Genomic DNA, 12,809 nt, shown 5'->3' with positions numbered 1-12,809 from the left:
ATGACTGGGATATAGACCTAGAGAAGGACTCTACCCAGGCTGGGGGTTCAGCCACAGGTGCAGAGGCAGCCGGAGAGACCACTGGGGGTGAGACTCCAGGCTGTGGCACCGCCAAGTTAGAGCAGACATCACAATGTAGATAGGTGCTCGGCTCAGGCAGCAGGAGCTTACATGCAGCGCATACAGTATAAAGCTTTGGAGCCTTACTCCTCGTGTGAGACATGCTGCTGGAGTGGGGGCTCTGCAAGAGAATGAACCCCAGGGAGAATATACAGAGGTCCACAACCAGAGACCGGCTGTGGCTTACCAGACCGCTGGAAGCGGTGTTGTGTGCCCTCCAGATCCCGAAGCCCGGACCCCCAATGCACAGCACCTCAGCAGGGATGCAGAGTGCAGAAAGGCCCAGCGCAGAGTGAACTCTGCCTAAGAAAATGGCCGCCGGAGCGAAGGGAGGGGGCGGGACTTGGGGGCGTTCCTGTAGGAGAGCGGGAACTGGAGGGCCATAGAGACCTGCAGGGGAGGAGACACGCCCCAGCAGTGGGGAGTGTCCCTCCCCTGTGCAGGACGGCCGCCGGGAGGAGCCGTGCCTGTCCCTCTGCATGAGTGACATGCGAGGGTAGTTAACAGAAACTAGGCCTCCGGCAAAGCCGGGGCCTAAATTTAAGCGGCGAGGCCGACGCGCAGGCACCATCGGCGCGGTTCTCGGGCGAAGGCTAGAGAACCCGCCGGAAATGCCAAAATAAATACATTCAGCATACTCTCCCCATACAATATGGGTTTGGTCACAGAAGAACAGGGACCCCCAACACATAAACGTCTCAGGTACTTAGCTGCTGAGACGCAGGGCCAGGTCCCTGGGGATGAGTGCTCCAGTCCAGCAGAATCCTCAAGGGGCTGTGGATGGAGACCGGTCTCCTGCCAGGCATGGAGACCGTGCTGGCTCCCACTTCAAGCCAGAGCCCAGGAGGTATGGTGAAGGAGCAACGGCATGTAAGGCTCCAGCCTTGGAAATCAACCTTACAACACCGCCGACACAGTGGGGTGAGAAGGGACATGCCGGGGGTCCAGACGTGGACCCGCACTTCTTCAATCTCTTCCAAAGAAAAAAAATCATGAGAATGCATGTGTGGATGTATGCCTCCTGAACACAAAGCGATAAAACTGGCTGGGACTGGCTCACCAGGGGGTGTATAAGCTCAGAGGGAGGAGCTACACTTTTAAGTGTAGTACTTTGTGTGTCCTCCGGAGGCAGAAGCTAAACACCCAAGGTCTGGGTCTCCCAAAGGATTGATAAAGAAAGCAGAACTGCTATGGGAATACTAGACTGAAAAATACAATGAACTATCTGAAAAAATGAAAAATATGAAAATGGAATATGCAAAACTGCTATGAATAATAGGAATATAAGAGATGTTTAGCCATTGTATTGATCAATGCAAAAGAGCCCTAAAACCACGCTAAGGTAATCTCTATTTTTGGGGTCCCTAACCTATGTGTAACCTCACCTGCAGTTAAAAAACTTGCTCTGATTGGGAAGCAAAGGACCAAGCTATATATGTAAAATAAGACATATGGCTATGGGTGGGGCAGGGTTCTCAGACAGAAAGTGCATACTAAATAAAGAATGGACGTCTGGAGCACCAATGGTGTGAATATGGTGCAAGACTCAAAAACATAACTATACAATAGGACAGTGATGGCGAACCTATGGCATACATGCCAGACTGGGCACGCAAAGTCCCTTTTGCTGGCACGCGCGCTGTCGCCACAATCAGCCACTTTGAACTGCCGGTGTAATCGTGCCAGCAGTTCAAAGTGGTGTTTAGCAGAGGAGACATTTCTCCTCGCTCTGACAAGCCTCCTCTCCTGGGCTGCAGGCCTGTTGCCTAGGAGACGGAGGAGCGTCAGTAGGCGGCGCCGGCGTCTTGTGGCCGCGCGGGAACTGAAGTGACTGAGGACCCAGCGGCGTGCAGTGGTGGAGCGGTGCTAGAAGGTGAGTTTTTTTTTTATTTTTAAGCTGTGTGTTCGGCTGTGCCAAGGTGTGCCAGCACGGGGCAAACATGGGAACATGGGGCATATACAAACAAAGCATGGGGCAAACACAGGAGCACGGGGCAAACACGGGAGCACGGGGCAAACATGGAGAGCACGGGGGATATAGACAGAGCACAGGGCAAACATGGAGATCACGGGGCATACAGAGCACGGGGCAAACATGGAGAGCACGGGGGATATAGACAGAGCACAGGGCAAACATGGAGATCACGGGGCATACAGAGCACGGGGCAAACATGGAGATCACGGGGCATACATGGAGATCACGGGGTATACAGAGCATGGGGAAAACATGGAGTGCACGGGGCATACAGAGCATGGGGAAAACATGGAGAGCACGGGGCAAACATGGCTGCAAGGATGGGGGAAACGTGCAAAGATGGGGAAACGTGCAAAGAGGGAGAGAAACATGCAAAGATGGGGGAAACATGGCTGCAATGATGGGGGAAACATGCAAGGATGGGGGAAACATGGCTGCAAGGATGGGGGTAAACATGACTGCAAGGATGGGGGAAACATAACTGCAAGCATGGGTGGAAACATGACTGCAAGGATAGGGGTAAACATGACTGCAAGGATGGGGGAAACATAACTGCAAGCATGGGTGGAAACATGACTGCAAGGATAGGGGAAACCATGCCAGGATGGGGTACATTTAGCAGGAAGGGAAGCATGCCAGGAAGGGGTACATTTACCAGTATGGGGGATACATTTACCAGAATGGGGGGAAACATGAAAGGATGGGGGGAAACATGAAAGGATGGGGGTACATGAACATGCCAGGATGAGGAAAAATGCCAGGATGGGGAACATTTAGCAGGAAGGGTGACATTTATCAGGATGGGGTACATTTACCAGGATGTTGTCATTTAACAGCATGGGGGAACATGCCAGGAATGGGGTACATTTACCAGGATGGGGCCATGATATGGACAAATATATCAGAATGTAGGAAATATATATCAGGATGGGGTACTTGTTTACCAGGAAGTGGCCCAGGAAGGGGGACAGAACTACACAATGAAAGGGGAGGGGAGCAACTCGTACGTCTTTATGGGATTTCAAGATGTTCAGACTTTGAAATGTAGATGTGGGTTACAGGGTGAAATCTGATTGCATTCCATGCTAAAATCTCTGTCTAATATGCTGCATTTTTTTCCAGAAAGATCAATCCAACTGCTGTGTCTGGAAAGGGCAGGGGCTCAGCTTCAATGTGTGGTAAGCACAAATGAGCGTGATGCCCCCTGCTGAAGAGAAGAGAAGACGGCAAAGGTAAGGTTAAAATCAATTATTTACATAATAAAATTGGTTGGCACTTCGGAAAAAAAAATGGGTTTAGGGCTACAGTTTGGGCACTTGGCCTGTAAAAGGTTCGCCATGACTGCAATAGGATAAAGAGTTGTACACAAGTCACAATGTATAGGTGAGGTTACACATAGGTTAGGGACCCCAAAAATAGAGATTACCTTGGCGTGGTTTGGGGATCTTTTGCATTGATCAATACAATGGCTAAACATCTCTTATATTCCTATTATTCATAGTAGTTATGCATATTCCATTTTCATATTCTTCATTTTTTCAGATAGTTCATTGTATTTTTCAGTCTAGTATTCCCATAGCAGTTCTGCTTTTTATTATTCCCCTATACATTGTGACTTGTGTGCAACTCTTTATCCTATTGCATAGTTATATGTTTTTGAGTCTTGCACCATGTTCACACCATTGGTGTTCCAGACGTCTATACTGTCCCTATTAGGGCGTGGAGAGACAACCTCCTATGCTGTCGTGGAAGAGGCTAGAGAAATCTGCCCTAAGCTCTGATGGAAACAAGCTCTTTCCTTGGTGTTGCTGCCCGATTATGATTGCTCAGCATCATGAAGTATGAATAAATACATGCCCTCATCCCCCCCCCCCCAGTGAAGACTCTTGTAACACCCATTTAGACATAAATATAACTCATTGAGTGCCAATACACTGACTGCTAATATCTCCGCAACGGAGAGGTAAAAAAAAATAAAAATTTTATTCTGCTCTGCAGCCTCTGTTACATACAAGTGCATGTCAATAAATTAGATCAGCATAAAGTTAATTTATTTCAGTAATTCAACACAAAAAGGGAGACATATTATACATAGTCATTACACACAGTGATCTATTTCAAGTGTTTATTCCTGTTAATGTTTTTGATTATGGCCTACAGCCAATGAAAACCCAAAAGTCATTATCTCAGAAAATTAGATTATATAAGACCAACTGAAAAAAATATTTTAAAGTAAAAAATGTTGGCCTACTGAAAAGTATGTACAGTAAATGCCCTCAATACTTGGTCAGGGCTCCTTTTGCATGAATTACTGCATCAATGCGGCGTGGCCTGGAGGCGATCAGCCTGTGGCACTGCTGAGGTGATATGGAAGCCCAGGTTGCTGTGATAGCAGCCTTCAGCTTGTTGGTTCTGGTGTCTTTCCAAAACCATCACTGATTGTGGAAACTCAAGCAAATCGGATTGTGTGCCTTCTTCAGCAATGACCTTTTGTGGATTACTCTCCTTGTGGAGTGTGTCAACGACTGCCTTCTGGACATCTGTCAGCAGCTTTCCCCATGATTGTGTAGAAAACTGAACAAGTCTAAGGGTCCATTTTAAATGCTTAGGAAGCCTTTGCAGGTATTTTGTGGTATAATGACTCTTGGGTTTTTATTGGCTGTAAGCCCTAATCATCAACATTAACAGGAAAAAACACTTGAAATAGATCACTCTGTAATGACTATATAATATAGGCGTTTCCCTTTCTGTATTGAATTACTGAAATAATTTAACTTTTTTGATGATATTCTAATTTATTGAGTTGCACTTGTATGTGTGTCCAGTCCAATGTGATGATTTAATCATTTAAAGTCTTCTTTACTTAGCAAATCACAACAGTTTTTCCTAGGGAACTAATCTCAGTAAAACATTAAAATGGCTGCAATTTTGTCATTCTCACAGAAACCTATCCTGGATTGTTAATATTTCAAATAGATGCCCGTGTAGGAAGATGCTCATCTCACCCTCTTCCCATGTATATTGATGTGCTGCTATTAGATATTCTGATCTAACACTGGAGATACAGGGGTCCTGAAGCTAAAGGCCTTGACTGTTGGCTTAACCCGTCAATATCAGTGGGTTTGGCTGACAGTCTCATGTGCATGTGGCGCATAAAAGGATTCTCCAAGAATGAGATACAATGGCATCCCTGCCATAATTCAAACTGCACTCTGTCCTAGTCCCATGTCAATACAGGCTGCAGACTGAAGATCTATAGCTCCCCAGACCTGTGCTGAGCTGCATCACACAAACTTCAGTCAGGATGTCATATGTGAAGAAATATATCTCTTCCTCACTGAGCTCAATTTGGGTATATCCAGGTTGATTTTCTTCAATGTTTTCAGTTTGGGCCACCCAATCTTGTGCTTGCTATAAAGCTGTCAGACTAACAGAGAAAGGGGATGAAGCTAAAGATCTCCTCACCAAGCACAATATGCGTTAAAATATTTCTTCACACATCACAGGCAGGTGACATATGTATGTGTGATTCAGCTCTTGTGAGTTGAAACACAGGTCTTGGGAAAATATCTTCAGTCTGCAGCCCGTACTGACATGAGGCTAGGACCAGCTGTAGTTTGAATATTAGGGACGCCATTTTAGCGCATTCTCAGAGAACCCCTACAAGAAGAGGCTGACACTGCTGCTCATCTTGTCTTTTTAAATTCTTAGTGCCTGTTGTGACCTAAAGATAACCATATATCCATATTAATAAATAATAATAATAATAATAATAATATAAAGGTAATATAATAATATAAAGGTCAGAGTACCCCATTCACACAGGCACCCACCAATTAACATTCTAGGACAGGTTTCAATGTAACAAGACAGTGCCAGGTTTAAAGTCTTATCAATTATCACCTTTGATAAAATCAGTTTGATTTGCTAATTAATGATTTAGGAATTCATTTAGAATTACATTTTGTTTTCTGTCCTTGAATTTCTTTTAATGTATGTATTCTTTGGCTTAAAACATTTTTGTAATATGAGTTAGGGTGGTGTCACACACAGCGACAACGACGTCGCTGCTACGTCACCATTTTCTGTGACGTTGCAGCGACGTCCCGTCGCTGTTGCTGTGTGTGACATCCAGCAACGACCTGGCCCCTGCTGTAAGGTCGCCGGTCGTTGCTGAATGTCCAGCTTCATTTTTTGGTCGTCGCTCTCCCGCTGTGACGCACACATCGCTGTGTGTGACAGCGAGAGAGCGACGAAATGAAGTGAGCAGGGGGCAGGAGCCGGCGTCTGGCAGCTGCGGTAAGCTGTAACCAGGATAAACATCGGGTAACCAAGGGAAGACCTTTCCCTGGTTACCCAATATTTACCTTCGTTACCAGCGTCCGCCGCTCTCGCTGCCAGTGCCGGCTCCTGCTCTCTGCACATGTAGCTGCAGTACACATCGGGTAATTAACCCGATGTGTACTGCAGCTAGGAATGCAGAGAGCCAGCGCTAAGCAGGGTGCGCGGCTCCCTGGACATGTAGCTGCAGTACACATCGGGTAATTAACTCGATGTGTACTGCAGCTAGGAGTGCAGGGAGCCAGCGCTAAGCAGTGTGCGCGGCTCCCTGCACATGTAGCTGCAGTACACATCGGGTAATTAACCCGATGTGTACTGTAGCTAGGAGTGCAGGGATCCAGCGCTAAGCAGTGTGCGCGGCTCCCTGCTCTCTGCACATGTAGCACAGCGCCGCGTGTCGTTATGATCGCTGCTGCTTCTGCTGTGTTTGACAGCTAAGCAGCGATCATAACAGCGACTTCAAGGTCGCTGTTGCATCACAGAAAATGGTGACGTAATAGCGACGTCGTTGTCACTGTCGCTATGTGTGAACCCAGCTTAAGTGACATATGATTTGGCAATAAATTGTAAGGTCACTCAGGAAAAAGGTGATAAGAAAAGATCACTGATGAATTTTATTGTGAACACCATTCCATAGCTGGCAATATACTCTGATAGATGGAAGAGAGGCAGAAGTCAGCCAAAGCAAATTTTGAATGTAATACTATGGAAAAAAATTTTTTTGCCAAAATACATGCATTTACCGTATTTTTCGGACTATAAGACGCACCTGACCATAAGACGCACCCTGGTTTTAGAGGAGGAAAATAGGAAAATAAAATTTTAACCAAAAAATATGGTCATGACACACTGTTATGGTGCGAGGATCTGCTGCTGACACTGTTATGGGGGTACTGTCCCCAAATTCTCTACTAAGGTACCCCATTCTGATAAGGATCCTCCTGCCTTGTATATGATCCTGCTTATATACCCCCCATCCTGCTAATAATATACCCCCCATCCATCCTGCTCATGATATACCCCCATCCATCCTGCTCATGATATGCCCCCATCCATCCTGCTCATGATATGCCCCCATCCATCCTGCTCATGATATGCCCCCATCCATCCTGCTCATGATATGCCCCCATCCATCCTGCTCAAGATATGCCCCCATCCATCCTGCTCATGAAATGCCCCCATCCATCCTGCTCATGATATGCCCCCATCCATCCTGCTCATGATATGCCCCCATCCATCCTGCTCATGAAATGCCCCCATTCATCCTGCTCATGATATGCCCCCATCCATCCTGCTCATGAAATGCCCCCATTCATCCTGCTCATGAAATGCCCCCATCCATCCTGCTCATGATATACCCCCATCCATCCTGCTCATGAAATGCCCCCATCCATTCTGCTCATGAAATGCCCCCATCCATCCTGCTCATGAAATGCCCCCATCCATCCTGCTCATGAAATGCCCCCATCTATCCTGCTCATGATATGCCCCCATCCTGGTAAATGGCGTGTATCCTGTGGCACAGGAAAAAAAAAATAAACGTTTATACTTACCCTTCCTCACTCCCTGAAGCACCGATCTCTGTCTCAGCTGCAGCGCCGCTGTGTGGAGCCGTCACCGTTGTCTGCAGCATCGCGTCTTCCTGTCTGTGCCGGCGGTAAGCTGATCGATTCTGGTGGATACTAGCGGCGCGCACAGCGATGACGTCATCGCGGTGCGCACCGCTAGTGTCCAGATCAGCTGACCGCCGGCACAGACAGGAAGACGCGATGCTGCAGGGGGGAGGCTCCACACACGGTGACGGGTGAGTACACTGATTCACTGCACCCCGCGCTGATAATGATGCACAGGGGGCAGTGAATACAGCCGCACATGATCACTCCAGGCTGTAGTTGCCAGGGGTGATCACGGCCGGCTGCTAATTATGCACGCACCCCCCCCCCCGCCCATCACCCCGCCCACCTGTCAGCGCCGGTTTCGCTGAGAGATGATGGGCGGGAGGATGGGCGTGCATATGTAATGAGCGAGCCCACGTGGTCACGGCAGGCTGTTACAGCCTGCTCGTGCCGCCGATGACCCGCTGCACCGCGGCACCCTCATTCCCCGCAGCCTTATAGTCAGACCATAAGACGCACCCCCCACTTTCCCCCAACATTTGGGGGGGAAAAAGTGCGTCTTATGGTCCGAAAAATACGGTAAGTTAAGAAAAATGCCTCAAAAAGGTGTTTATAGCCTTTGAACTATTAATATATCTAAAACAAAGCTGTAGATAGCAGAATTCATTGTAAACATTGATAGGAAAACATCCAGATGATTTATCATACGTTTCTTCAAAATGTGTTCAACTCTTTTAATGCCGCATTTAAAAGAAGCACATGCTTCATCACAGTTAACAAGGTACTACCACAACTAAGTAGAATTCAGCAAAGATTCTGCTTATAATAAAAGTGAGAACGTCTTCCATAATAGGAATAATGTTTACAAAGCTTCAGTATGCTCTCTTCCAGCAAGTATAGCTACAGCAAACTTTTCTACTTTATGTTCTTGGCGATGTTTCTTTAGTCCATAAGTATTACTAAAAGCTTCACCACAGGCTCCACATCTAAATGGACGACCTCCTTGATGGGTTTGAACGTGTTTGTTAAAATACTTTGCATCTTTAAAGAGTTTCAAACAACAAGAGCAGCGAAGATCACGTTTGGCATCATGAGATCTCTGATGTCGTAAAATTGATGAAATATAAAAGAAACTCTTGCCACATTGATCGCATCGATAAACCTTTTCACCAAGGTGCACTCTCTGGTGTTCTATAAGATTGGATCGATAGCGAAAAGTCTTCCCACATGTTGGACATTGTTGAGGACGAGCCACAGTGTGCAGCCGTTGATGCTCTGCTAAACTTGATGACTGGGCAAAACGTTTATTGCACAAAGCACATTTGAACGCACGTTCCCCAGTATGCACTACTTTATGTTGACGAAGATACCAGGAATGTAAGAAACCTCTCCCACAAATAGGGCAGCGGTAAGGAAGTTCTTCTGTGTGACAACGCTGGTGTCGTATAAGAAGAACAGCTTCCCAAAACCGCTTGCCACATATAGAGCACATAAAGTGTCTCTTCTGGAGGTGGCTCCGACGATGAAGGAGTAGGTCATATGCTCCTGTAAAGCTCTGTCCACATACATTGCAGGCCATAGTGCGTCTAACCAAGTGTACATATTTATGGGTAACCAAAGCCAAAAAATACTTAAAAGAGTGACCACAAATACTGCAAGTGAACCGCTCACCACTCGGAATCATGGGATGCTCCTCAGAAGTATAGGTCTTGGTAGCAGAATCTGTATCTGAAACTTCATTTGTTGTTGCCACTGTACTTGTTAAACCATTCTGTGTGCAGTTAATTTTGTTTTCTGTTGCTTCTTGAAACTGGTTTACTGGGATTAGACATTCTGTAGTTTGGTGAATTAATTTATGCCACATTAAATTTTCAATGAAGCCAAAACATTTACTGCAAATGTCACAAACATAAGGCTTGTCACTCATATGAAGCTCTTTGTGGTTCATGAGGTGAAAAGAATCTGGAAACTTCTGACCACAATCTGTGCACTCAAAAGGGAGATGATCAGTAGTGAGCACTCCAGCCTGCACACTACATGGCAGCTGAAGCCGGTGGACTTGTTTGTGTCTTGTTAGGCTTTGAGGGTAGCCAAAAACTTTTCCACAAAACTCACATTTGTAAGGGCGTTCTCGAGTGTGAACTACATGATGTTTAGTAAGATGAAAGGACTCTCTAAATCTTTTCCCACAAACTAAACACTGGTGTGGTTTTTCACCAGTGTGAATGCGTTCGTGGCGTTTTAGTGTTTCTCTCCTACCAAATCCACGACCACAAATATTACAACAGAAGTTTTTGCATGTATTAATTGAAAAAGATGATTGCTTCCTGACAGACGTTTGCCCTAATACAGACCCAATTGTTTCAATAACACTCATACATCCCTGATCAGTCTGGACAACATTAGTAGAAAGTTCAGATGACACCAATGAAGCTGATGAAACAGTTTGTTTGGTATTCTCATTAAGTGGAGTTTGTAAAAGTGTTGGCTGTAGTAAAGGAATATTAAGCACATGCATCTGCTTATGTCTTAAAAGGCTCTGCGACGTACCATATGATTTTCCACACACATCACAATTATGGTCTGCTCTTTTACCCGTATGACATGCCTGGTGTCTCAACAAGTATGTAGTGTCACGAAAAGCTTTACCACACACTTCACAATAAACTTTGACTGAATTAGAGTGTGTCTTTACATGCCGTTTCAAGCTTTCACGACGATTGAAACTTCTTTCACATAGAGTACAGGTAAATGGCTTCTCTCCAGTATGAATAATTTGGTGCTGCTGAAGGTGACTTTGCTTTTTGAATACTTTCCAACACAAATTGCAAGTCAATGGACCATCTTGGTGTATGGTTACATTTGCTTTTAACTCAGCTGCAGGCATCTCAACAGAACTTAGTTGTGACTTAGTCATTGTAGCTGTCACTGCAGCAGTTTCAACATCAGTTGCTAATATTATACTGGTACCTTCAGCTTCTGTGCCCTCTATATGGCAGTGCCTATGTCTTATTAGACTAGATATATGATTATATGAGCGACCACAAACATCACATTCGTATGGTCGCTCCCCTGTATGCACAAGCATGTGTTGCATTAGATGTGATGACTGTTTAAAGGATTTTTGGCATACTGTACAAGAAAAGCGATGATCAATTAGATACTTCAGTTGTCGAAAATAGTGTTTATCATCTTTACTATCTTTTTCACCTTGAACTTCCTGGGTCGCTGGAATGGAATGCTTTATGGTATTGCCCAGAAACCGTTTGCTAGAAAGTCCTACTATTCCCCATTGTTGTGCATTAAATGCTCCATCAAGAACAGCCTGAGTGCTGGGCTCTGACGTGTGAGTGTTGCATTGCAAATGTCCAGTGTCTGACTTTTTAGTTGAAGAGACAGAAGAGTGAACGTCTAATTTTAACTCTTTAGTTTTAGAAGTTCTGTCTGTAGCAAGCTGCATGTTATCGCTGTGGTTTTGAGAGCTGCATTCATATGAAGGAAAAGTGCAAGACAGAACAGTCACAGGCTTGGCATGCTCGTGGTGGTTGTAAAACTCCATTGGTTCAAAGCGCTGATGATTAAGAAATTCTAGGAAATCAAACGAATAGCTTTGAAAGTGAATCCCTTCATCTCCTATATTACCTTCCATGTCATCAGTGTGCACTTTCCTAAAAGAGAATAAAAAAAAAAAAATATGTTACATTTCAAAGTAACATATCTACATACATAATTGGCAGCTGTGTCTGTCAACCTATTCCGGCATGCACCGCGCCACTGTCCGTCGCGCAGGCGCAGTGACATGCACGTCATCGCAGCTTCCGGTGAGCCCCCGATGCTGTGCCCACAATGCTCTGGCTTCCAGGTCCTCACCACACACACACACACACACACACAAATTCAGCCCGGCCTGTCCGCAGCTGTGACATGTGCTTTCTCGGGGGGGGAGACAGAGAGAATACAAAACACACACATATACACAAGCGGCACTACACACCGCGTACAGCCATATATATAAACACATAGGCGACACTACACCACAGCGTGTAGCTATATATACACATATATATACACAGGCGACACGTGCACAGCGTACAGCCATATACTCACACATATACACAGGCGACACTATACACAGTGAACAGCCATATATACACATGCGACACATACACAGAGTACAGCCCTATATACGCATATATACACAGGCGACACATACACACAGCGAACACAGGCGAAACATACAAACAGCGTACAGCAACATACACACAGCGTACAGCCATATACACATACCACGTACAGCCATATACACACACACACAGCTATATACACACACACATATACACAGGTAACATATACACACAGCGTACAGCCATATACACACACACACACACACACACACACACACACACACATACAGCGTACAGCCATATACACACACACGTACACAGCGTACAGCCATATAAACACACACACGTACAGACGACACGTATACACAGCGTACAGCCATATACACAGGCGACACATACACACAGCATACAGCCATATACACACACACAGGCGACACGTATGAACAGCATACAGCCATATACACACACACATACATATACACACAGACGACACGTACACAGCGTACAGCCATATACACATACACGACACGTACACACAGCATACAGCCATATACACAGACACATACACACAGCAAATCTGATTATGTATAGGCTGAAAAAATAGCGATTTTTAAATTCTTGAAGTCTCTATTC

At 45.6% G+C, this 12,809-nt stretch overlaps 1 protein-coding gene across 3 annotated transcripts in view; it reads right to left on the bottom strand.

Moving 5' to 3' along the window:
• Window positions 1–8,171: 8,171 nt before the first annotated feature.
• Window positions 8,172–12,809, bottom strand: part of ZNF865 (zinc finger protein 865) — a 47,767-nt gene continuing 43,129 nt past the window's right edge. For all 3 annotated transcript variants that reach the window (XM_075327580.1, XM_075327582.1, XM_075327581.1), the window contains exon 3: window positions 8,172–11,720. In XM_075327580.1, the coding sequence (XP_075183695.1) occupies window positions 8,915–11,701 (2,787 nt within the window). In that variant the 5' untranslated portion in view covers window positions 11,702–11,720 and the 3' untranslated portion in view covers window positions 8,172–8,914. The remainder of the gene's footprint in view (window positions 11,721–12,809) is intronic.

Source organism: Anomaloglossus baeobatrachus, chromosome 11, assembly GCF_048569485.1.
Source record: "Anomaloglossus baeobatrachus isolate aAnoBae1 chromosome 11, aAnoBae1.hap1, whole genome shotgun sequence".
NCBI classification, from domain to species: Eukaryota; Metazoa; Chordata; class Amphibia; order Anura; family Aromobatidae; genus Anomaloglossus; species Anomaloglossus baeobatrachus.
The sequence above is the reverse complement of the archived record's forward strand: the minus strand, read 5'-3'. Positions and strand labels throughout refer to the sequence as shown.